This window comes from Chondrus crispus, genomic scaffold (genome assembly GCF_000350225.1).
Source record: "Chondrus crispus Stackhouse genomic scaffold, scaffold_214, whole genome shotgun sequence".
Lineage (NCBI taxonomy): Eukaryota > Rhodophyta > Florideophyceae > Gigartinales > Gigartinaceae > Chondrus > Chondrus crispus.
The window spans coordinates 68,412-94,036 of NW_005179092.1; the positions used below are offsets into that span (position 1 = coordinate 68,412).

The 25,625-nt window shown below is 55.3% G+C and overlaps 5 protein-coding genes; 1 reads left to right on the top strand and 4 right to left on the bottom strand.

Annotated features, from left to right (window-relative positions):
• Positions 1-35: 35 nt before the first annotated feature.
• CHC_T00004131001 (hypothetical protein) lies at positions 36-1,271 on the bottom strand. XM_005715448.1 is given in 4 exon segments: positions 36-148; positions 149-238; positions 404-951; positions 1,262-1,271. The coding sequence occupies 3 exon segments, from the start codon at positions 1,269-1,271 to the stop codon at positions 149-151; spliced, it is 648 nt and encodes a 215-aa protein (XP_005715505.1). The 3' UTR covers positions 36-148.
• A 29-nt stretch (positions 1,272-1,300) lies between these two features.
• On the bottom strand, positions 1,301-2,248 carry CHC_T00004132001 (hypothetical protein). Its single transcript, XM_005715449.1, has one exon. The coding sequence runs from the start codon at positions 2,246-2,248 to the stop codon at positions 1,301-1,303; it is 948 nt and encodes a 315-aa protein (XP_005715506.1).
• Positions 2,249-3,219: 971 nt separating this feature from the next.
• CHC_T00009184001 (3-isopropylmalate dehydratase) lies at positions 3,220-4,832 on the bottom strand. XM_005715450.1 is given in 2 exon segments: positions 3,220-3,329; positions 3,330-4,832. The coding sequence occupies 1 exon segment, from the start codon at positions 4,830-4,832 to the stop codon at positions 3,330-3,332; it is 1,503 nt and encodes a 500-aa protein (XP_005715507.1). The 3' UTR covers positions 3,220-3,329.
• A 1,037-nt stretch (positions 4,833-5,869) lies between these two features.
• On the top strand, positions 5,870-7,218 carry CHC_T00009048001 (Phycobilisome 31.8kD linker polypeptide). XM_005715451.1 is given in 2 exon segments: positions 5,870-7,000; positions 7,001-7,218. The coding sequence occupies 1 exon segment, from the start codon at positions 5,870-5,872 to the stop codon at positions 6,998-7,000; it is 1,131 nt and encodes a 376-aa protein (XP_005715508.1). The 3' UTR covers positions 7,001-7,218.
• Positions 7,219-7,291: 73 nt separating this feature from the next.
• On the bottom strand, positions 7,292-8,641 carry CHC_T00004133001 (hypothetical protein). The gene has a single exon (XM_005715452.1). The coding sequence runs from the start codon at positions 8,639-8,641 to the stop codon at positions 7,292-7,294; it is 1,350 nt and encodes a 449-aa protein (XP_005715509.1).
• Between the last annotated feature and the right edge of the window lie 16,984 nt (positions 8,642-25,625).

Here is a 25,625-nt window from a genome sequence, read left to right on the forward strand (position 1 = left end):
ACTATATCAGCACAGTACCTTCGAAGGTACCACTATGCAGTGAAGCTAGTTTTACGCTGACGCTGAAGTGGAGCGCAATACACGCCCATTCTTCAATCGCAGCTCCATATCACAATTATGACTTGATATCATTCTAAAGTACAGTGTATCATTCTACTTCTCTGGTGGTCGAAACAGTGGCTCCTGCATCTCTCATCTTGGATATGGCGCTGTCATGGCTAGCGCGGGACAGCGCCCTCTGTGTTTTTCAATGAAAATGTCGCGAAGGATAATTGTACGGTAAGTATGGGTCCGCATCTAACTTAAAATCTCTGTTTGAGAGGCGCTTCGCGGAAAACAGCGCTCTTCAGCAAGTAGAAAAAAGAGTGCATTGGTCGTAGTAATACCGTATGAGAGAACGAACACTTGCGTCCTCCAGAAGCACTGTGTTATAACCCAAAGCTACTGCATCAAGTACTGTGAAAAGGACGCACACATCAAGGGCCAAGCCGCACACATATAAAGTATCCACACCTTCCACAGTCAAGCATTGATGCAGCTCAGTCTGGTGTTTCTTGAGATTGTCAAAAAAAGCAGAATAGGAATCGTGTTCTTCATGCGTGCCCTTCAAAATGACCTTGTCGCCCATCTCGACCACCAGTCCCCCTGCAAACTCTGCACCACGAGTCCCTTGCACACAATGAGGGGGCCAAAGAGTTTGCCGGTGGCCACTTACAAGCGTTTTTTCTGAAAATGGTTCAGCTCCATGATTGTTGCAAAACGATACGTGTGTCGGAGGATGCCAGTCTTTGGAGAGAAACACACCGCACGGAAAAGTTGCTCGAGCCCTCAAGGAATTAATGATTGAAACAACTTCATCGCCCTGTGGAACAGCCAGCGAGCCCTCCGGAAGGAAATCCCTTTGAACGTCCACTATTAGAAGAGCGCTCCTTGGAGGCACCATGGCAGTAGCTCAAGGGATGCAGGAGTAGAGGGTTGGCCTCCCGCACCGCAACTGTACGCGAGAAAAACACGCCCTGAAAGTCCACAAGCGAGACTTGGTACTGCAGAACTCGCTCCGTATGTGACTCAGATCGATTTTCACATACAGTACACTCTAAATTTAATTGTTGAGAAGACTGTGCTTCGGTGTGGTCAAAGGGGAGTTTCATCAAAGGCAACAACCGCGTCTGAGGCACCAACATCACCTCCCAAACTTGATTTCGGCTACGCTCCGGTTGATGCCTATTACTCGAATTAATCTGGAGATATCAAGAGAAGCTGTTGTTCATCGACGTCAGCTGATTTCGAGGTTCGTTCGTCAGCACTGAGCGAGCAGCCACACCCAAAACGATTTGAGAACACCAAGACATCCCAAGTTGTGTCCCTCATCTGATACTCTCTTACGACTTGGTACGAGGACACCGTCACAGGAGATGGCAAGAAACAGTTCTGAACACAGCACGTGCTGTGCCTTGGATATGCTCCGATTACCTTTGCGTGGGGATAGACAGACAGCAACTCTTCTTTCCTCTTTTCCTTGCTTCTCTCTCGTTTCCGGAACAGCTGCGGCGCATGCTGCTTCCCAAATACAGTCCTGCACTATGCTCTCGACGTTTTGTCGGTGAATAACTTCGCGACATTTCATCAATTCTTCTTGTACATCGCCTAAGTCATCCTGCAACGCGCAGATGGGTACCTCGCTCTCTCTTGGGGTTTCAGTCTCGGATACAAAATTAGATTCTGCAGCATGAGTCCTCATTGCATTTGCCCTTATTCTTTGGTAAAGTCGTGCAAAAAGATCCTCTGCAGCAGCTAGCTGCTGGTTCAGACTCTCGATTAAGTCGTTCCGTTCAGCTTTGTTCGCCTCGTTGGACTTTAGGGCTTTGTTCATAATTAACAAAGTGTCGTTTGATTCTTGCAACAGGTGCGACAGTCTTGATCGCTCCCCTTTCAGGATGTCGTTGTCAGTTTTCAAGGAGTCAACCTGTTGGCATAGGAACAGTTCTGAAGTTTCCAAATCACGGATTTGCTGACGCAGTTTGCCTCGTTTCCCCCATCTCATCATATATGACGTAGATGTCAGTTTCGCTTTTGCCGCATGAGCGAAGGATTCGCGTTTTGAGCGAAGACAGCCTAATTCAATACAGTGTGCAGGGCTCATGAACAATTGCGTGACTCTCTGCCTGAAACAAAGGACAAATCCTCGCTTCCAAATAACTCGCACGGCTGCCCATGCTTGGAACAACCTTCGCGTAATGGATTGCATTTGAGCTGGGTTCTATCATGTACGAGAACACGATTCATATGTTTTTTCTCCGGAAGTGGACGACTAGTGGAAAAGCTGAAATATATTATCGTGAGAAATAGTTTGGAACCTGGGGAGCACTTGTGTTAAATCCGCTGTTTTGTCTACATCCTTCCAGCACAGGGGCATAATATTTATGCGCTTGGCTTTCATTTACAACAAATGAAATGATTCTCCAGCAAGTACGCAGCTCGCAGAAATGTTCATCCCGGCAATATTTAATGTACAGTCCCACATTCGCATGTAAAATTTGCAAAGAATCAAAAGAACGGAGACAGCTTACCTGAATCGGAATTCATTGTCCTACACTTGCTCCGAAAGAACAAGTATGTGGCGTTCTTTCGAGATGATGGCACAAGGTCAAAACTCCACGGCATAGGAAAACAGCGAGGCACCGAAATGCCTGCATTGAAATCGTCCTAAAACGCTTTTAGTATTTTCTAGCCACAGTCGGGGACAAAGATATTAACCGTAAGATTCCCGTGTTTCCGAATATCGACATGGAAGCAGGGTTGGGTACAAAGAACTTGAGGCAGTGTTGTGAGAGAAGAGGAGGACCCCCTTCTTTGAAGAATAGCAGCATGGGATGAAAAAGATGTCCTCCTTCAGTCAAGAAAATATTACAATACACCTTTCGTGAAGCTCCTCATGGGATTGGAAACCACGAACGTTCAGGGCGTGGCACAATCGTTCAGCTCACCTACCACCGCAGCACCGCGTCGCTCCCTACCCTGGTACAATTCTTGCGATATCGTACAGGTTAAATGCTGTGCAATCAAAAAAAAAAAGGACAGTACATTCCATTGAAAAGATCAGCGAGTCAAGGAGAGTCGAGACGAGGCAGCAAATTAAAACCACTTACGACAAATTCAAAGAGTACTGCAACGTCGAATACGCACCTGAGGAAAAAGATGAAAGTATTCCTCATGACATGACAAAAACAACGCAGACCACGGTTACGAACCCTCAATCATTTAATCCTTGCCCTCTACTCCCACTGCTGTGACGAACTAGTGTACTGTGCATTGCTCTTATATATACCCTAATCTGCAAGAGTCTCAGTCGGATGACGTTTGTTGGCATCAAAATCGTAGACTTCTCTTGGATCTGTGACATAACCAGTGACAGCGGACGCAGCTGTGGTGTAGGGGGAAGCAAGGTAAATCTGGCCTTCCTTGTCACCCATCCGACCCGGGAAGTTCCGGTTCGTAGTGGAAACGCAGACTAGGGGTTCGTTGAGCCGAGCAAATGTATCCGACGGACCACCCAGACAAGCGGCACAACCCGGGTCACCTAGAGCGATGCAGCCTGCGTTGTAGAAAATATCCTTGAGGGTCTCGCCGTTGATGCGGAGGGTTTCGACGTCCTCGTACACCTTCTGCGTGGCTGGTACTAAAAACGTGGGTACTGCCACCTTGCGGCCTTGCAGAACGCGGGCGGCAGCCAGGAAGTCCTCTGTCTTTCCTCCGGTGCATGAGCCGATGTAACAGCGGTCAATCCTGACATCACTACACTCCTTTGCGAGGGCGCGGTTATCAGGCGAGTGGGGCTTTGCGACTACTGGTTCGAGGTCAGCGACATTGTACTTGTAATCGGCGTAGAACGATGCTTCCTCGTCGGTGTGGAAGATCTCGGTGGGCTTGGACCCCCTGGCGGCCAGGTAAGCCTCGGTGCGGTGATCGGCGGCGATGAGGCCGTTCTTGCCGCCTGCCTCGACGGCCATGTTGCAAAGGGTCATGCGCTCCTCCATGGACAAGTCTCCGATGGTCGAGCCCGCAAACTCCATGGCTCTGTATGTGGCGCCGCCGACGCCAATGTCGCCAATGATGTTGAGGATGAGGTCTTTGGCGAGGAGGTAATCTGGCATGTTGCCGTTCATTTCAAAGCGCATGGTCTGCGGGACTTTGACCAGCAGCTTGCCCGTGCCGAGAATGAAGCCAGCATCGGTGTTGCCGATGCCCGTGGCAAACATGCCGAAGGCGCCCGCGTTGCACGTATGTGAATCGGTGCCAAAGAGAATCTCACCAGACCTGGTATGGCCTTCCTGCGCGAGGGCGATGTGGCACACGCCTTTGTAATCCGGGTTGGCGCGAAAGTTTGAAAGGTCCTTGATGTCGTAGAAATACTTGATATCCTGCTCCGTCGCAAACTGCCTGAGCGTGTCGACGTTTCTGTTTGCTCTCTTGTCCTCCGTGAAGATGTAGTGATCTGGGATGATGATGACGCGGTTGCGATCCCAGACCTTGGCGTCGTCGCCAAATTCGCGCTTGAAGATGCCAAACGTGGGCGGGCCGCACACATCGTGTGTCATGAGGGCGTCGACGTTGACCCAGACGTTATCACCGGGCTTGACGAAGGGCTTTTCGGCGCCGCGCGCGAGGAGCTTCTCAGTGAGAGTCATGGGGTGTGTGACGGCAGGCTTGGTGGTGGGAGTGGAGCGGGACGGCGCGGCGACCGCGACGACGGCATGGCGGCGGTGGGTGAGTGGTCGGCGAGCGGCGGCGGCGGAGTGCGTGGGCACGGGAAGGGGGGCGACGAAGGCCATTGTGCGCGGGAGAGTTGGGGAAAGGGTGGGGGGGAGGGGGGAACGGAGTGGAAACGTTTGGTGGTTGAGTTCCGGGAGCTGGGATGATGCGTTGTGAGCACGCGGCGGCGCACGGACGGTGGCGCTGTCGCAAGAGTTTGAAGGGCTGTGGGGTGTTGAGCTGGGCGCCGTGATACAGCGGGGACACGTATGCAATATTGACCAGCGAATAGGAGAGTGGCAGGTGGATAAGACGAGCTCAGGACCGGTTGAAATATCTCGTGGTTTTAGCGATGACAATTGGATAGCATTTCGGGTGTCGGGGCGTGGTTGGACCAGGTCTCTGGAAGCTTCTGTTGCCGCCAATATGCCGCGCCAGCATCTCATTTAAACAAAAGCAGGTGTAGTGCTGTGTGTAGCAAGATTCACGAAATTTTGTTCAGGCATGACGCAGTGCATGCGCTATATCGCTCGAGCACTTGATAGTGACGGAAGCCCTTGCCATTTAGAGTAGGATGTAAGGCTGGTACAGTACATCAATGCTAGGACTGCCGCCCTGCCTTTGAAAGGGGAGATTTTGCGTTTAGGGGGGCGATCAGGTGCATTTTGGTGGCAACAGACGGGTGAAATTGACTTTTCCATTTCGGTAGTTTGAGTTCGGGACGGGGTTCCCCCCGTTAACCAGCAGTTTGGGCATTTCGTCTGCAACGCTTGTCACGATGTGAGTGGCCCACGAAATTAACCATTACTGTACAGGGTACAGTACTATTATGTTAAATCAAGAAATATTATGGGAACCCCAATCTGGTGATGCGGGTGATCACACCGGCTCTGCACAGTCGCTCCGAGCTCGCACCCATGCCACTCACTCCTTCATGCAACAATACCCTAATTCCTGCCCTTTCTTTGATTAGCACTCATCCCACCCCAATCCCGTCGAACCCCCCACCCCCCCTCCCATCCCCCCCGCACCCCCCACCGTCACATCCCCTCCCTCACCCGCAATCGTCACATTCCCATCCGCCCTCTCCTACTTCGCCAGTCCCCCACCCCGCACCATGGCATTCGTCCCCATCGTCGGCCTACGGCCCGCCGCCGCCACCCGCCCGTTCGTCACCTCGTTCACGGGCACCGCCCTGACCGCCCCGGCTGTCACGCCGTCGCGCTTCGTCGCCCGTCTGGGCACGGTCGCCGGCAACTCCTCGTTGGACAAGCTCGGCCTGGAGCGCTTCCAGAAGGAGCGCTACGCCGTCCCCGATCCCACGCGCCCCGTCGGTTTCTCTATGGACTACGAGGTTATCATGCAGGGCACCTACCGCCAGATCTTTGGAAACGCCTACATCATGGAGTCCGAGCGCGCAGAGATGGCAAAGCTTGAGTCCGAGTTCCGCGACGGCCGTTACACCGTCAAGGAGTTTTGCCGCGTTCTGGCGAAGACCTACCAGTACCGCAGGCGCTTCTTTGACTCCCGCCCACTTTACGGCGCCATCGAGCTCAACTTTAAGCACTTCCTTGGTCGTACTCCCGATGGCCTTGAGGAGTACCGTCGCAAGTCCGCCGTCTATGATTCCGAGGGCTATGATGCCTTCATTGATGCCTTCTTTGATGACGATTATGAGTTCGACCAGTACTATGGAGAGTGGACAGTTCCTTTCTACCGCGGTCATTTGACCTCCTCCAACCTCTCCATGTGCGCTTTCACGCACATGTTCCAGGTCGTCCGGGGCGCCTCCACGTCGGATAAGTCCAACCCGTGCATAATGACCAACAGGATTCCACTCAACCAGGCTGGCATTCAATCCATCCCGCTTGCCGTCATTGCCCCGGGCTCCGACGGCTGCACCTTCCAAAGCCCAGACGCCTCGGCAGGATCTTGGCAAGGGGGATTCTCCGGTGCCACCATGGCCCGCAGTTACCACGGCACTCGTGTCTCGGGCGGCAAGATGTTCCGCATCGAGGTCGCGGACTACAGCCAATCGGGAGCCACCAACGGTGGCGCAGGTGTAAGCCTGCGCTCGCGCAGCGGAAAGTTCTACAAGACTCGAAACAACAGTTTCAACGCGAGGCGGTCAGACTTCCGTGGCACCAACAAAGTTTATTTGGTGCCGTTCAACGAGCTGTCGAAGACATATGTCTCTATTCACAAGAACGGTGGCAAGATCGCTAGCATTACTCCCATAACCGGTTAAGTTAGAGGCTTGTGTGTCATTGTTGAGAGTAGCCACATCGTCTTGAACGCGTGTGAAGGTGGCGGTGTGTCGTAATATCTTGTTCTTCGGGTGCGCTTTTATCGTTTCGTTGGGGCTGACTACGAGACTGCTAGACTGCTAGTTAGTAGAGTGACCAAGTCGTGCGGTAAATTAAAGAAGTCAAAAGCGAACCACAAAAGTCGCCCTGTGATTGAAAATATGAAGTGCCGTTCGACATACTGTACAAGGTCGAACGGCATGAATACGTTTAATGTCGTGGAATGTCATGCGTTAACGAGGGCTCTGAAGTTCTTCTCCAGAGTCTCCTAGTAACCGATACATGTCATTCCCTTTTAGAGCGATTACATCAAGTATTTGCATGTCTTCTTCGTCGAGCGAAAATTCAAAGGCCTTTACGTTGTTCAAAATATGGTCAGTCTCGGAAGCTATGCCAAGCCGCGCGCCAACGATCACTGCTGCAAGGCCTGGATACTGGAGTGCCCATTTGACGGCAACATTGGCCATGCTCACATCATGCTTATCCGCAACGACTTTAATGGCGTAAAGCAACTCTTGAAATAGACTCCATCCCCCCCAGACCTTTATCAAAAGCGAAAACCTCTGCAAACCGGCGGTGCCACACGCCCTTCTCGTCGGCTCCGGCAGACCAAGATACTTCTCTGTGAAAAACCCACCGCCGAGTGTAGAGTAAGCCAGCAAGCCAACGTCATTGTCGCTGCACCAGTCAGCCATCTCGACGATGGGCCGTCTGTCAAGCAGCGAGAACGAGACCTGATTGGAGGCTATACGAATACCTTGCGACGAGACATACTTGAGCTGCCTGGTCGGAAAGTTGGCTGTGCCGACGCTTCGCACCTTGCCCTCGCGCTTCATTTCACCCAGGTAGCCCAAAAAATCGATAAAGCGGGTGTCGGAGAAGTCGGCCCATTGCAGCTGGAGCAAGTGGATCCTCTCCTGATCCATGCGACTGAGAGCGCGATCGACGTAATGCTGGACGGTAGCCTTGGACACGGTGCCCTCCAGCTCACGCGGGTCGATGGCGAGCTTTGTACAAAACTGGAGGCGCTGAGACGCGGCGCGACCGACGCTGCGGGCATACTCTCTGACGTAGAGGTCCGCGTCGCCGTAGGTGTCGGCGAGGTCGAAGGTGAAGAAGCCGGCGTCAACGGCGGCGTGGATGGCCTTGGTGACATCGGCCGTGGTCGGGCCGTAGCCGCGGGGGTCTGAGGCTCGCCACATGCCCGTGATGACGCGGCATAGCGGGGTGTCGTCTTGCAAGAGGGTGGTGTAGGCGGTATGCGGCAGCTTGGAGCCGCCTAGAGAAGAACAGATGGGCGCGGGCGGACGGCGTTTAGGGGAGCGAGTGGGGAGCGATGGGGGGTTGAGGAACGCCATCGCGGTGGGGGAGGAAATTGGTTGACGAAGTTGGAGGGAAAAGTGGAGGAAGTAACAGCGGTACGGTAAAAGGACTTGAAGCTCATACGGTGCAGCTGTTGCTCTGCGATGCAAGAAATGGATGGACGAATTGGCATCTTTCACGGCGCCTTCCAGATTTTGCAGATGCAATTTATGGCCGAAGGCGCTGAGCCACAGACTGCGCGGGCACCAACGATGCCGCATCGCTTGGAACACGTGTACACGATAGACAAGGTCTCATCGTAGAACCAATGATACCCCGGCGGACCCCTCCTCAACCTTCGACATCCCCACCGCCCCCGCCGCCCGTTCACTGGTGTCCTCCAGCCCCAGGCAGAGGTTGCACACTGTAGTGCAGTGACCCTGCGTACTGTACGCCTGCTCACCGCCGTCGTGGGGCCGCGCTCCCCGCTGTAGTATAACGAGGGACGCGCGCGCGGGGAGGTTATTAACCGTGCGGCCGTGCACGGTGCACACGTGGGCCGGTGTGCCCACGTGTAGGGAGCGCGCGAGTGTGCGGACCGGTCGTGGGGTGGCGCACGTGTACAATAGCACACGTGTCGTCCGTGCGGTAGTTTACGCGTATTACGTGTGCGCGTGAGAACACATGTCGTCCGTGCGGTAGTCTGTAAGTAACACGCGTGTACAGTAGTGCGCACGTGTAGTAGCAGCGTCCGTGCGGTAGTAGTAATTATCGCACTAGCTTTTTAATTGTGTACAGTACCCGGCGCGCACTAGGCGGCAGGTACTGTACTACTGTACTGGGACAGGTGTCGGATGCGTCCCTCTGAGGGGTTAAGATCTGGCACCCGTCCCCACCAGTAAACTGGGGCAAGCTCACCCCGTCCCTTTCGCGCCTACATATGTCCGTTTCGGTTGTATATGGCGCGCGCTAGCTTCTAACCCGTTACCGGTCCCTCCCGTTCACGCACCACGGGGCGACTGCGCGTAACCGGCCAGTGAGCCATTCCCTTTTCGCGAGCTCGTCTGATCGGTTCAATTAGCCCGTCGCGTCCGCGCAGCGTGCTTCCTCGCTATAGCCTCGCCCTCTCACCCAACCCAGGGCGGAGAGGAGTCATCCCACACGAGCCCCTAACACGTTGATCGCACGTGTCCTGTGCGTGGTGCAACGCCGTATTTTTATTTCCAACAATTTCTTGGATTTGCTCTGGCGCGCTGGAGTGCACGTCTAGACGTGACAAATATGCGTGCTGTGTGAGACAGTATCCAAAACGTCCGCGGACGTCTTGGATGAACTGTAAGTTCACACGTGTACTGTAAGAGTCAGTATCCAAATCGTCCGCGGACGTTTTGGATGAACTGTAAATCCACACGTGTACTATAAGAGGCAGTATTCAAAACGTTCGTGGACGTTTGGATGGTACCATACGTGTTCAATACGTGTACCCTACGTGTACACACGTATACAAACGTGGTGCCCACAAGTTTTTACGCTAATTAGCGTTTAAATGACGAGTGGCAATTTTAATGGCAATAATTGATTATTAATTACCCATTTAATAACCGACGCCGACGACGGCGCTCGGCCTATATAGGTCGCGTGCCGGAGGGCGATACAGTAAAGAGGCATCAGGTGATCGGACCCATCTCTGGTAGGATCCTCTACGTTTCTTATGTAGTTGGCTAAGTCTGGTACCTGCACCCTCCGTCGTCATCCTTTTTCTTGTTTTCCTTTACTTTTTCCCCTATTTTCTACATTTCTACACTACTTGTCTTCTTCGTTCTCTTTTTGTTTTTCTTTGTTTTGTTCTCGATCGACGCTCTCAATAGCGGTTCGCGACGCGACTGCCACACCCTCTCCTTCTAGTTACTCGATCCCGAGTACCCCTTCACACGCTGACCGCGACTCTACCCGCGATTCTTGCGTTTCCTCTGACCTACCACGAACAGGACATACCGCTTTCCCTCATAGCGAGATTGACACCCTCGTTGGCGAGTGTGTCCACTGTACTACACACATCTCTCGCCTTGAAGATAATGCCCGCCCGTCTCCTCGTCGAGCAACGCCTCGAAGAACGCCCAGCGCAGACAGAGCCCACGCAGCCCCACGAAGCCGCATGCCAGGCTGCCCAGGCCACCCCGACCAACACTGCCGCCCCGTCCGCATCGTACTACATCAGTGGCGGGCCATTGTCGCCGAGGCTGCACGCGAAAGAGACGGAAGAGAGGGGAGTGTCTCGTCAGGTCCGTCCGTTCGCACGAACAAAACCCACACACAAGCGCGCTGGCGCGCGCGACTCGAGCCTCTTACCATACCGGCGAGCTTTTCGGGCCAGGGAAGGAACCGGGGCACGTAGACGCGGCAAAATGGCGGGTTCAGAATGTAATGTTTTCGCGAGAAGGCAGAAGGTTCGCCCCGCGACCGCGCGTGGTCGCATGTCACCTTGATATGCCCACATTATATTGTGCCGGATTTTGGAGCACTCCATCTACGCGCCACTGTGCGTTAGCGTGCTTCTATAGGGGAGCATGAAAGAAACTGTGACTGTCTAGGCGACTTTTCTACATTTAGGCCTCTGCCCAAATTGACATGATGTTGTACGGGTTTATGGGGTGAAAGACTAAAATACGTGTTTGTCGGAGGTGACTTAATGGTCATATTTCCGTCGCCATAGAAAACGGGCATTGGTACCTCACGCAGAGAACGCCATGGTCCATTTCACCCTACCAGAACCACACGTTCTAGTAATGTCGCCCTATAGACACAGCCAGAATCTTTAAATCGCATTGCGTATATTTCACTTTTGCAGGGTGTCGCCCCCTCATTTGCGCTTTTGCCTTATATCATTTACGCGTTGTATACAGCAGGCCCGGTTAAATATGGGGCAAACCGGGTAAGCGCGGGACAAAAGCGAACTCTGCAAATTTGACCCTTTTTGTATGAACCTGTCCTGCGGAGGTGGCCATTTGCTATACTGAGTGCATTCGGAAATGGCCGGAATCCGAAATAGCCAAATATCGGCCAATGAAAGTGCGACAAATTTGTCAAATTTGTCAAATTTTCTCCAGTGTAGTATAACCCCCCTGGGGCTTTTTAGTTAGATTAGATCAACAACAGGATCCAATACTGTAGAGTCCGATGCTCTACAGTACTACAGCGCGTGGCCACGTGTACCCCCTCGGGTGCGGGGCGCATGTATGTACCCGTCTACACGTGTACGCGCGCGACGGAAGCGCGCGTACGTGTACTGTCAGCCCCGATGGCTGACAGTATTACAGTACGGTCTGACCTGTGCTACAGTAGTCCACTACAGTACTTCAGTACTGTAGTGTTATATATTGTTTTGTATATTAAATATGGAGCGGACCGGGCGGCGGTGGAGGAGGACAAGCAAGGACTTGTCACCCACCGACCGTCAAGGTCCGACTTCCCGCTTATTCTAAGGTAAAGCTCGCTAAATACCTTAGAGCGGCACTGAGCGCGGGTTGAGGACGCGCGCAGCACGCCCACGAGCCGGCTCCGGCTCCGCCCGTTGGTACTGGATCGTTCCCCAGTACCGCCCCGGGGCGTCGAGGCGTCAAACCGCTCGGCATGCCCGCGTCCTCCCCAAGGTCGGACCCTACCGCGTCCTCGCGAACAACCGCCAAACCATCACGATCGATCGTGATGGGGTCACTGAGCGGGTCTCCGCAGATCGCTGCATATACGCGCCACCGCCGACGAACGCACTACGGGCGAGCACGACAACCCCAGCTGACCTTGCCGATAAGGTCAGAGACGGGATACAGTACGCTGTCGAGCGACTACTGAAGCACCGTGCTATGGAAGACGGAACTATCGAGTTCCTCATGAAGTGGGCGGATTACGACACGTCCACTTGCACTGCGCGGACTCGTGTCCTGGAGGAGTTGGTGTCTCGTTACGCCCAACGCCTCCGGAGACACACCGGCATGGACCTCAACTCAAACGTGAACGCGGACGTTCACGCTTGAGGAGGGGGCCCCCAACCCCTCCGTTTGGATCAAGGTAATCGACCGCGGTTAGACAAAATTCCGATAACGGGAAAAGGACACCTGTCCTCCAACCTCCCCCAACGGGGAGGGAGTCACACGACTCCAACAACAACACTCGACGGAGATCTTCGAAAGTAACACGCAACCGCGAGGGAGTCGCGAGATGGTAAGCAGTACAGGCTGTCATAGGTCCAACGCCAAGGAATGGCAAATAACGGGAAAAGAACACCGGTCTCTCCAAACCATCAATGGGGGCGGCTAACCGCAAAGGGGCCCGAACCCCCTCGCCACCACCGAAGCGCAGCAGCGACCTGCACGAGCATCCGAGCCGCCGACCGACAGCGCCTGGTTACGGAGTAGGGTGCGAGAAACTGCGCTTTTTAGGGGAAGCGAACGAGCCAGGAAGGCCCGCCTCGAACGTGTGGCGGTAGGGTCAGGTCGCGCCGGTTGGAGCGCAGGAGCGAGCGGATCGCACAAAACAATGCGCGAGGAGCAGGGGATAGCGTAGCCACGCTTGAAGTACGGACAGAGGGAAGACGGAGAGGGAGCGACCCAGTCACGAGAGTAGTATGCGGATCGAAGACGCGCCCCCTCTCTACTCTCAACCCGCAATCTACGGACCGCGTACTGTACCCCCAGTACCGCCGTTTGGACAAACCACCACCACCAGCCCCGAAGGCTTGAATAGAAGATATTTTTGAGGGGCAGTAATTGCACAGGACGAAATTCGGCACGTGCGGACGGGCGTCGCACGCGTTACACGCAATCGGCGACAGGGCGACGAAACGTGCGTCGCGCCCGACACTTTGCAATAACGACCCCACGGGCGGGGACTCATTTTTTTGCAAAAATACATTTTCGCGGGAAAATTATTTTTTGGAAATATTTTTTGGGGGATTTAATCAACGTCAATGCGCTTTTGCGCACGTGCAGTGCTGGACAGCGCGCGAACGTGCGTGTCGCAATGTAGAGAATGCGCTCTGCAGCAGTTGCCGGACAGAAACGCGCACGCGCGCGCGGCACCTGCCTTCACTACCGGCCCCGCGTCTCCGCTCCCTCCTTCCGCCCGCGCGACGCTGCTCCGCCGCGCGCGCTGACACTGCGCTGCCCTACGCGACCTCGTCCGACGCGGCGAGCCTTCGCCGCCGACGGCGAGAGACACCGACGGAAACAAGAACGTCGCTCGCCCTTGCCATCGCCACCGAAAGCAAGGGGCGTCAAGGAGGACTACTGTCGCAAGCTCCGCCCTCACCGACGACGGCAAGGGGGCCAAGGAGAATTGCATTCGTCGCGCGCCGCGCCCTCGCTGCGGACAGCGAGGGACGCCGAGGAAGAACCACTACCGCGTGCTGTGCCCTCGCCGCCGACAGCGAGGGGCACCAAGGAAGACCTGCAAGCAGGGCGAGAGCGCCTACCGCACCACGCACACGGCCAATGCCGTACGGGGCGCCCCCGGCGGCCGCGCACCAGTCCCTCGCCTACAGACGGCGAGGAAGACCAAGTATGAGAGCATTTCCCGCGGGTTCGTTCCCCCGCCACCTACGCCAAGGGGCACGAACGAAAAGACAGATGTCGACCGCGGTGCCCTCGCCGCCGACGGCGAGGGACCGAGGGACGATATATAAGCAAGGCGGACCCGCCGAGGGCGCCGCTCCCACGGCCGATGCCGTACGACGAACCCGCGTGGCCGCGCTCTGACGACCCCCTACGCTCGACAGCAAGGCGGGGCGCACGAGACGGGAACAATTTCCCAACACGGAGGGAGGTCGGGGTAAGAAGACTCTCCCCAGTAATCCGCAGACAACGCGAGGGATCAGTATGAACGAGTAACGCGACGCGAGCGACCTTCCGAAAGGTTCGCGACCGGTGACGGGACGAAACTGACGAAGGCGGGCGCATGCTCGTACACGAATGCTCGTCATCCCCCACCCCACCTCACGACGATGTGGGTAAATGAGAAGAGCGGAGCGACCTCCCCAACTGATCGCCCTCGACGGTCAGGTACCAGGACCTCGCCACCGACGGCGAGACATACCAAGTATAAGAGCAGCCCAGCGCAGTTCCCTCGCCGTCGACGGCGAGGGGCCCCCAAGAAGGACGACGGTCGCACGCCCTGCCCTCACCGCCGACGGCGAGGAGTACAAAAGGTAGGGCATCGCCCGCGCCGCTCATCGACGCAGATCCGCGCGCCGGCTCGCCGCCTGGGGGAACAGAAACTCAGAAGACAGCCGCGCCGGCGCGCCGCCGTAATCGGCGACGAGAATCAACGCACGCCCATTCCCCCAAGCCCGTCCGAAGACTGGGGTCGTTCCGCATGGTGCCGCGCCTGGATTGTCAGAGGGCGACAAACATACTACCGCGCCCGCCGCCGAGCTCGACGCGCGGGGGAGCGGGCAGGAACCCATACGCCATGGCGCGTGTTGACACCGCACGACGCGGTGGGGACGAGAAACTGGAGGGCAACAATTCTTTACGAGAAACGTTCGACAAGCTAACTCGAGCGATCATCAGGGCCACCTCGACCAGTGGTGTCATGCCCACGTCCCGCAGAGTTATGGTCCGAAGGCCTCGGGGTACAATATCCCGAGTAACGCGGAACCTCGGGGTTCTGCAATGGGTCCTCCGCGAGCTCGTCAAGGGTTGGCATAGCGACACGCCGGTACGCGGCGCCCCCACTGCCAGGGGCCGCATGGGCCCCCGAAACATACGGCACTCGGGGACCGTTCATCGGAACGGCATAAGGATCGGGTCGTCCGGAGGTCTGAGGAATAACCCCACGAACTGCAGGTTCTCGAGCGGACCGCAGAGCTTCCCGCTCCCGGCGATACCGGTCCCGGTCCAATACAGCCCGCTCGTACGAGTCAACCTGCAGACGAGCGTTGTTCGGCGTAGAGTCGATCTCGCTCTACAAACGTTTGCAGCGAGACAGAGAGCGACGCGCACTCCCCGCTGAGACGACGAGCCTCATCGCTCCGCGCCAGGAACTAGCTCGCCAGTGTCGAGAGGAGACTACCCACTGTCAAAGCCTGGTTCCCGGTATGCGCCAAAGCCTGAGCGAGGCCGAGCACAGAAGTGACATCCTCCTTCGAAAGGTAGAGATCTAGAGCCGCCACCCGAGTGGTAGCGGCGATGGAGGGGTCGTTCAGCGGAGGCATGCGGGAGATTTTCCCCGACGGAACGGGTAAAGCGGCTCGCTCGCCCGCCTCACGAGGAGGCGGGGTGGAGCAAAACAAGTCGACACCCGCCGCGGCCGAAGGAGGAGCGACGGCATCCAAATCTCGGTACCGCTTTGTAGCATAAACACCCCCAGCGATAGGGGTGTATGCGCAGTTCGACCGAGACCCTTGTCGATCGGGAACACGGGTGTGAAGCGGGACACCAGCTAACGGCACCGGGCAGCGGGCCCGGGTAGCGTGGTAGAGCGGGAACGGGGAGGACGCCGGTACGCGCGAACGGTTTGACGCCTCGACGCCCGGGGCGGTACTGGGTAACGATCCAGTACCGACGGGCGGAGGCGGAGCCGGCTCGTGGGCGTACCGCGCGCGTCCTCAACCCGCGCTCGGTGCCGCTCTAAGGTAGTTAACGAGCGCTACCTTAGAATAAGCGTGAAGTCGGACCTTGACGGTCGGTGGGTGACAAGTCCGTGCTTGTCCTCCTCCACCGCCGCCGGTCCGCTCCATATTTAATATACAAAACAACCTATAACACTACAGTACCGAAGTACTATAGTGGTCTACTGTAGCACGGATCGGACCGTACTGTAATACTGTCAGCCATCGTGGCTGACAGTACACATGTGTGCGCGCTTCCGTCCCGCGCGGTACACGTGTGCACGTGTGCACGCGTGCGCCCTGTACCCGAGGGGTACACGTGGCCACGCGCTGTAGTACTGTACAGCATCGGGCTCTACAGCACTGGATCCCGTTGTTGATCTAATCTACCTAAAAAGCCCCAGGGGGGGTTATACTACACGGCCCCCCCTTAAGCGGGGACGTCCGCGTCCACGGGTGCTTGTAGAGCGCGAGCTATGTCTGACTGCGTAGTCGACACGGTCCTTCCCGTTCGTGCTGGCGACTTCGTTTTCCGGTCGTCGTCCTTCGTGTCTCGCCCTGCCCTCATTTGCGCGCGTGCCGGGCTCTTCCTTCTCGCTTCGCCCTTTGGCTATCCTCCCTGTCCCTCGGTGCGTCTCGTTCCCCCTCTTCGCGCGTCCTTGCGTGCATCCGCGGATCGATACGTCATCATCCTTCTGTCCCCTACGTGGGGACACGTCTTCCCGTTTCCGCCGTTAGACCCGCGCCCGTCGTTCGTCCCCTTTTTGAGCTTACCGATTCGTTCTCCCGTCCGCGTGGCTGGTTCCCTTCTTTGGGACCCTGATATGACAGGCCTACCGCCCGTTCGGGGAGGTCCTGTTCCGGCTTTATCACTCGCCCGCCGGGGGTCAGAGGCGCCGGCACTCCCCTCTCCTGCTATTGGCGGCGCTACCCCCGTCGAGGGGGACGGGGCATACGAGGTTCTTCCGGTGGACTCCGCCCTGCCGGTCTCTCGCACGTGGCCGCTTGAGCGGCCCTTCCAGAAGTCGCGGGGAGCCCGCGACTTTACAGTATCCGAGGAAATGGTTGCTCCTTCGTCGGCGGCTTGCTCGCCGGCGATTCCACCGGCTCCGGCGTCCGAGGGCTCGGTGCCCGTTCGTGGCACACGCGCTGACGGTGCGCTCGAAGTGTGTCAAGGAGGGCGAGCCATGGAACCGCACGACTGGCTGTACCAGCCGACTGAGGGCTCGTACGGGGCCTTCGGCAGCTGCCGGCGCCCCGGGGCGTTACCGACTGCCACTCGACTCGGCACTGCCATGGGGGAGGAGGCAGCGGACACCTCCACCCTGTGGTTAGCGGTGCCCCTAAAGCCGTCGATTCCGCTACCGCTTGGTCGCTTGACGTACCCGTGGCGCCGTCACGCTTGGTCGGGCGTCACGGTCGGCAAACTCCTGGCGAGGACGTACTTGCGTCCCAATCTACTACGGGTCCGTGCCATATACGAAAGTGGCTTGACGGAGGGGGCGTCCCTCGCCTTGGGGCGTTTGTTATCGGAGGGGGACGGTGCCCCCTATCAGATTCCGGACGCAGTGCCGCGGGATAGGACGTTCGCCTACAGTGTGGAGGAGGCGGAGTAAGTCGACCGGATGTCGACGTACTTGTTCCACCAGGGCACCCGAGGTCCCCGTCGTTTCATCCTTTCGGAGGTATCGGGGCTGTACGTCAGCCCCCGTCCTCGTGCCTTTTCGAAGGCTCGTGCGGCTCTTCAGAAATCCGCCTGCTCTCTCATGCGTCTCCACCATATCGCCTTGGCGCCGTCCGATTGGTCGGCGTACCGCCACACCGAAGAGGAAGACGGACGGGTCTTCCCGGTCGCCGCGTTTTCCCCGGGTCTATCACGAAGCGATTTTTCGGGACTTCCGGCGAGCGTAGGGGAGGCACTCCCCTCGTTGGGGGCGCATCCGTTGCTCCACTCCGCTTTGAAGCACTTCGGCTTCGCGTGTAACGACCCCACGCACCCGGCCTACGGGAACTTGGTCTACAATTTCGAATGCAAATGGGCGTGGTCCCTGTGTAACGCCTTTATGTACGAGGTTGCGTTGCACGGGAGGGCCTTCGGGCAGCCCTTCGGCGTACTGTCCTTCCTCGGTCGGGTCTTGACGTCGCTCCCCGATGGAACGTTACACTCCTTGGAGCGCGGCTCCCCGCACATCCCGTGGTCCTATTCCTCGGTCCTCGACTTAATGCACCGCGCTGTTGCGGTGCCCGAACGTAACCGCCGCCCCTGGACGGATTACACGACAGGAACCCGAAGCATCTTCCTTGCGTACGACTCCCGGACCGACTCCTTCGTGGCCCACCCGAGCATGCCGGCTGCGGGGCCGTCCCGTAGCAAAGGAGGGGAGGCTCAGCGAGAGTCGCGACGGAAGAGGTATCGTGACCTCGACGGCGAGCCCCCAGCCATCGCTTTGGCTGGGGCTGACACAGTGAGGCCTCCTCCCGATGTCGGTTACCATACCGGGCCGGGGTCTACGTTACCCCCACTCCCCTCTCTCGGTTCCGTTGGGGTTCCGGGTACCCAACGGACCACCGCGCTCAGTCTTACCCTAGCTCGTGGCGAAATCACGGCAATCCCCTGGTTGTCCCTCGCCCTGGGGAACTTAGTCGATCGGACCTGGAACGTGGAGGAATTACTTCGGACCCTGACGAATTGGTATCTCTAGCGCAGTAGCGAAGCGCGCCGCCTCGGAGCGGAGCGTCAGGCCTTTTCTGTCGAACGTGACTCCCTCGCGGATCAGCTCCACGGCGCTCAGAACACTGGTTTGGTGGTAACCAGAATTTGGGATACCAAACAGTACCAGGGGCACCCCTTCGGATTCCAGATATTTTTTGATATGGTTGTAAAGCTTAGAGCAGTAGTAGTGATATGCAGGAAACCGAAGTGGACAACCCAAAATAGTTTAGAAGTTATCGTCCAACATGTACTCTCTAAATCTGGGGGATGGGGGGTTCTGTATAGGCTAAATCCAAAAAATTATCATACAATTTTACTTGGAAATTGCAGTACAATTTATGTTATATAAAAATTTGATACCTGTTCACAATCTGCCGACAGAATTTAATCGTAAATTCTGTCTGGACTTGCTCGAAGTTGGCGATTGTGGACCACTTCAAGCCTCCCCGACCCACTACGATGACCCGTATCGTCACGTCCACCCCCCCTCGCCGCCAACTCCAAGCTAAACACCAACATTCCCTTCCTCGCCATCACCACCAACAACCGTCACACCCCCGCCCATCATGATGCTGTGTTGGACGCTGTCGGATGTCGCCCAGACCGTCCAGTATGTACCCCATGAACAACAACGTTTACTGTATTCTACCCGTTACTTGAGGCGGAGGAACTTCATGATGTGGTTGGTGATGGCTTCGTCCCATAGCTTGGCTGTCTGCTGGTTCATGTTATCATCTCGGCGTGCCTTATGGTACCATTCGGTCAACTTCTCGAACACCAACCAGAAGCTGCGGACTCGAACAAAGTTGTCAGACGTTTCGGACGTGCTGTCCGGAAACATGTCGGTCGAATACGGCTCATTGCAGGCGGTGACATAAGACGGCATCTTGATGTTAGTTGGTGGTCGGCGGTGATGGTTGAGAAGGCGGGCGTTGCGGGGGGGTGTGTCTATTATACGGACTTCGACAAAGTGGATATGACGTTTGGCAGAGCCCGATGTGAAGAAGAGTTCAGCCTTTTGTGCAACTGACTGCTGCTCATACACGGCAGAATGTCTGCAATGCGACGATGCCCGAATAGTGCGTGATACGACAGCGTGCCACTCTGTGGTGAGCGTAAAACAGATAAGAGGTGATACGGTGAATATGGTTTGCGAAGCCCGACGTTAAGAACAGTACAGCCTTTTAAATGAGTACTATGTGTTCTGTACCGACGAGTGAGTAACAATCGCATCATTGAAGAGCGCCATACTGTGCAGGTCCCAGGCGCAGAAGGCGCTACCTATATCACGCAGACTGTTCGGGACTGCCTCCTGTCCTTTGAACTTGTAAGGGTACTTCACACTCCTCGACTCAAGTAGAATTGACACACGGAACACAGCAACTAGGCTCTCGCCATCTCTCTCAACATCTTTGAGCTCGTGTCCGTGTAGCCTTCTGCAGAACTTTGAAGAATCGCCCGGAGGAAGTTGAAGAGTACCGGTCCCTACCACCTTCCCGGACACCATCAATCGCACGGTACTTCCCGGTTTCAAAGCTTCTAGGAACGACGCATTAGATCCCCCAGTTGTAGCTGCATGTACAGCCATTGAGGGCTCTTCCCCACTATCAGCAATACCGCCTTCAGGTTTTCTCATATCACGTAATAACAGGACATTGTCGGACAAGTTATTAGTATCGCTCGTGATGGAGTTTCTTGTCACGAAGGATGGTACGGAAGAAGGATCTTTACATGACCTCTTCATTGGCGCATTAGTAGCTTCTGATAGACCGCAGTGGTTCTGGGCGATTAAACGAAGCCGTTCATGGGCGAAACGATATCGCTCAGCATCTGCCTGGACTACAGTGCACTTTCTGTTTGTCCGAATGCAAGAAATTGTCGTAGAAAGAGTACCACCGTAAATGTCCAGATCATGACCGTTGTCTGGACAGAACGTTGACATAAGCTCAGCTAAGAGATTGGGATTTTTCTCCTTCGTCAGAATTGGTGATCTCGTTCCAGACTTGAGTAACTTGTTAGAAGTAACTGGTACCCTAGATATTGTCGCAAACTTCCGTTTCTCTGGGGCCTGCAAAACATGGTAGGGGCTCCTTAAATCTACCTTGAACCCATCTGGTCGATGCCCTGGTGCCTTAGCAAACATGCCAAATTTGCAGGCGTTCTGAGGGAAGACGTCCCCTCGATATTCTTGCAACGTCTTGGTGTCCTTCATGATGACGTAAGGGTACTGAGGTCCGCTGAAACCCGTTTCCTTAAACACATTGTGCCATCTACTAAAGTACTGAATTGATGTGAATATAAATACCCATCCACCGCGTTTCAGTATACTTCGTGATAGTTCTGCGACGGCCTTCATTTCCGTGGTGTCGACGACATTATGATAACCGTTTCCTGCACCTGACCGGCATGATGGCGTACCGTACGGAGGGTCTGTACACAGTAGATCGAACAATGGGCATTTGTCCGATCTCACGGATCCATAGTATTCCTGCCATTTCATTTGATATGCTTCTATGCCAAGTTCCTTCAGGAAGTCTCTCCTTTTCATCATGACAACCTCCCTATCGTCCGTGTAATTGACACGTGTCTTAAGTAGTTCTGAGGCCTCGCTTTGAGGAGCAGCCGACTTGGCATATGCAGCTGGCGGAGGATCGGCAGTATTCTGTTCAGCTGGATCTTTCCCGTCGGCGGATAAATGTGGATCATCGGGTATAGCCGGCATTACCTCATTTCCTTCATCAGCAGTACCCCCCAGCGTACCGTTGCCCTCTGTATGAGCAGCGGCCGTGGACGTATTGGGGCCGGAAGCTTGGGTAGCTGGTGTACTGTTTATAGCAGGTGATGGGGCAGGGGTTGTAACATACTTGGCCTTGTACCTCTCTTCCTTGAATGAGGCGATCTGGGGACAAGTTCGGCGACACAGTTCTAGAATAACATCCAGTATTGCTCTGTCGTTTCCCTTGTTAGTGAGCACTGCTATATCGAATTTGGTTGTGCATAGTAAATTCGCTTTCGTTGTCTCCATTTCACTTGGCCACTTATCTGTCTCCAACAGTTCTTCGAATTTTCTTGCTTCCTGCAAAGCAGCCTTGGCCTTCTGAAACTGCTCTCCAACTAGTTTGTATGATACAGGTTTGAAGTTGTGCAATCTGCACATGTCACGTACACGATACAATGTATTTACCTGAGCAAGCTCGCCATCTGCACCAGAAGCATTCATGAATGGGATGCAAGACTTCAGTGAACTGATGTGAATGAAGTTGCGAAATACTCGACAGTCCGTGTTGCTCGTGCTTGGGGATTTGGACGGTCTCACGACACCAATTAGCGTGCTTGGTGATGCGATGAGATCGGGATGTTCATATGTAACAATCTCTCCGATTGTGTGGACTACTCTTTGCGACAGTCGCAGCGCAGTAGTAGCAGTTTTTTTCAAGGTGCTCTCCTTCTGATGAGCACAACCATCGTCAGCACAGGCGATTTGCTTTGCTGTCGGTGTTCAGCCGTTTCTTCCGCTTTCAAACGAGCCGCCTCCTCTCGCAGACCACAAAGAGTATCGTAAAAGGTCGTTTCAATGTAATAACCAGGGGCATGCTTCCTGTTTTGATGGAACGCAAGTTGCCGCAACACATGAACGTTATGGCCACCACTCAATATGGTCACACTCCAAGAGAATCCATTCCATTGCGCAGGTAGCTCGTCGACGAGCTCGACGATAGCAACAAGTCTGTGCATCCAGTCGACCACGCCGTACCATTGCGTCCTTGTGCGACTTTTCTCCCTTGCCTCCGTCTCCGTCAAACACTTCCCCTTGAAATGGTCGATCACATATCGCCGGTAGGTACCCGTCAACAGCATGAGCACTGGCATATCCGATCCCGCAGTGATACCTGGTTCGTAAGGTGCCTCACCCGCTTCGTGATTACCTTCGGCAACGGCATGGCCTCGGAACAGTACCTTCATTCGTTCTACACCTGAACGAACTATGGCTCTAACATTTGTGAGCGGTATGCAGTCCCTAGGATCAACTGTCGTGTTAGTTGAGCCCTCCATCACGTCTGCAAACAATGCTTTTGCCACCTCCATCCTGTCGCGCACCTGTGAGGATGGATCATTCCGAGACGCTTGAGCTGACTTCCCTTTCCGCGTCATACCTGATAGTGGGTTCACTTTCGTACAGAACGGGGGTCTGCAGTACCACAGAAATTTTAAATTGGGAAGGAGGTTGGCGAACAGTTTGCCGACAGAAATTACTCTAACTCGAACCAGTAACAATTAACAGGATGGCTTGTTGCTACCGGTGTTCTGGTGCTTGTGAGCACATGGTCAGTTCAATGAGATAGGGAAGTCGAGACATACAGTAGCTCCGAATGTGCCATGAACAATTCCGAAAGAAGTACGAAATCCTGCACCTGCTTGTGGAAACTGCAGTATCTGACCGTGCCGGACCGAATACTTCATTTCTGCCCTGGTGTTATACAGAACCAAATCTGAATTGTATACTGATACCACACGTTTAAGAGCAAGGCAAATCAGAGTGATGTCCATGATCTCCGCCTGTTCGATAATTAAACTCCGTCTCCACGCCATCAGTATGTGCAGTACGCAGCAGGAACCTTCTGGACATGTCTGCACGTAGCGTACGTGTCCCCATACCCGCACTTTATCTACTCATTCATAGCCTGAATCTCCCGGATTTACTCTGCCGTTGAGGCTGCAACGGAAAGAACTGTCCGATCATGATTGTGTGCTGTCCGTCAATGGCGATCATGAATTTGTGCCGTGTGGGACAAACGTGTGCTCGTAGGTATGCGCGCCTCGTACACGTGTAGTACACGTGTGTGCGTGCCCACTTGCGCGCCCCGTACATCTGTGGGTACACGTGTGCGCGTGTGTGGCTCGTATTGATCTAATCTTAATCTAATCTTGAACCGCCGTTATGCCACAGATTGGGAAACGTGAAAGGGTCCAAGCACGCGTCTGGTACTAGCGCAGGTAAGCATGAGCTTATTCTGGTTTGATCACGTGAAGGTTAAAGATATCACGGCCAAGCGCTGCGTTTTTAGGCAGCGAAATAGCACATCACTTTGCTACATCGAGGTATCAAAAAAACATTTCTGTTACAACTCCGGCACTCCAGCAAAACATTCTGGTTCAGTCACTGCCCGGAACCAGACACGCCCCTCATCCCTGTGCTGAATGAGACCGGTCTAAAATTTGGCAAAAGATTGCTGCTCGGGAACCAATGAAGCACGGACCACCGTTCATTGCTGGCAAAAATCCAGCAATTTTTGGCTCCAAAAATAGCCACATCATTGCTTTTATTAAATTTATCATAAATTTGACCTTCCTGAGCGCCTAGTATACCAGGCGCTCAGCGAGCATTGGCTTTACGACCCATCGGGCCCGGCTTCTTAATCACCGCCCCGAACTCGCCGAGCAGCTGCCTGTACAAGACGCTACCACCATTCATCCCGGGCCGGGCATCTTTCTTTTGCGCCCCCTATCAGGGATTTGAGCTACTGTGGGCCGCAAACCCACTTAAAGGGAAAGGGAGAATCGGACACTCCGTAGGGCTGTGCCGTCGCCAACTCTTGTTGGTTGTTGTTTGTTGGTTGTGTTGTTGCTGGACCGTTGGACCCTGGTTCCGGCCTGACAGGCACATTGCACTACACTCGGGGCACCCCAAGGGGTGAGTCTGTGGGAGAGAGCGCAGCTCCCAACCCCGCCCCTTCCTCACCCGGAGGGGGGTTTCCGTGCTTGTCCTCCTTCTGATCGGACAATTCGACAGCGTAGATGGTCGTGGGGGACGGCATCGCTGTGACCAAAATCTGGTTTTGGACCAATGTTTGCGGGGTAGTCGCGAAGTTTGCCACCCGTATGGAAAACGGCCTCTTAGCGAGGACGTCACAAACCCCATTGCTAAGGGCCACCAGCTGTTTCTCATACAGCTGGTTGCAGGACTCGAGAATATGAGTTCCCGAAACGTTAGTCACAGCGGACACCACCGTTTCCGACTGGGGTGGAAGCACAATGTGTTGGGCTACCCGTATCACGTTGTCACGTGGTGGTGGTGGGGACACTGCGAGAGGCTCGTTTGTCCGACTGACTGTTGGACGGGCGAAGGCTGCTTGACGTTGGATGGCCAGCTCCGTGCCATCGTTGAGCATGACGGCACGCCTCCTAATCTAAATGGCCTCCGTGTGCGTGTCAATAAACGTGCACCCCAGGATCGCGTCTGCACCCAATTGTCGGCAAACCACGAAGGGCTGGCGAGTCACGAACGATCCGACCCGGATTGTTAGGGAGACAATTCCCAACGTCGTTAGGCGACGTTTCGAGGTGCTCGCCAAGTTAACGACTTGTCGATTGCGGTCAAGTTCCACAATTGTGCTGGCAGGCCGCATGTCGGCTCGGATAAGACTTGGTCCCGCACCCGTGTCGAAGACGGTTGACATCGCGACACAGTCGGACTGGGTGGGCCCTATGTGGGCCTCGACCTTGTAATTGTACTTTGACAGTACACATACGCGGTCACCGAGGTACTGTTCCACGGTCATCCGTGGCGGTAGCCCATACGGCCTGGCTTTAATGGATCGTGTCGGGACCAATTGGGGGGGGCCCGGTTGACGGGGGCGATCTGGCGGCTCAGCCGGGGGTCGGTCCTGAGTCCGATCGCGCCGTGTCAGTTTAACGAAGCGGTGGTGTCGTTAAGCCCTTGGTTTGAGGGCTCTCCTTTGGAGAGAGAGTTTCCGGAGGGGACAGGGGCTGTGCAAGTGGTTTCGCCGGGGAGGGGAGCGGCCTCCCGTGGCGTAGCCCGGGCCTTCTTTGGCGCCATCGCCACTGCCTTCCCTCGTAGCGCACCGAGAGGGCTGCGACCGACGCGTCTCAGGAACTCGCGTTGGGTCGGGTCAAGTTTGGCGAAATTCGTCTCTACCAAGTGGTAGAA

Excerpts from the sequence above, each read along its gene's own strand:
- CHC_T00009048001 (XM_005715451.1), top strand. The coding sequence starts at position 5,870 with ATGGCATTCGTCCCCATCGTCGGCCTACGGCCCGCCGCCGCCACCCGC.
- CHC_T00004133001 (XM_005715452.1), bottom strand. The coding sequence starts at position 8,641 with ATGCGGCATCGTTGGTGCCCGCGCAGTCTGTGGCTCAGCGCCTTCGGC.
- CHC_T00009184001 (XM_005715450.1), bottom strand. The coding sequence starts at position 4,832 with ATGGCCTTCGTCGCCCCCCTTCCCGTGCCCACGCACTCCGCCGCCGCC.
- CHC_T00004131001 (XM_005715448.1), bottom strand. Across the intron at positions 239-403 it reads TGCTTCTGGAGGACGCAAGT|AGGGCGCTGTCCCGCGCTAG; the intron begins GTTCGTTCTCTC and ends TGAAAAACACAG.
- CHC_T00004132001 (XM_005715449.1), bottom strand. The coding sequence starts at position 2,248 with ATGCAATCCATTACGCGAAGGTTGTTCCAAGCATGGGCAGCCGTGCGA.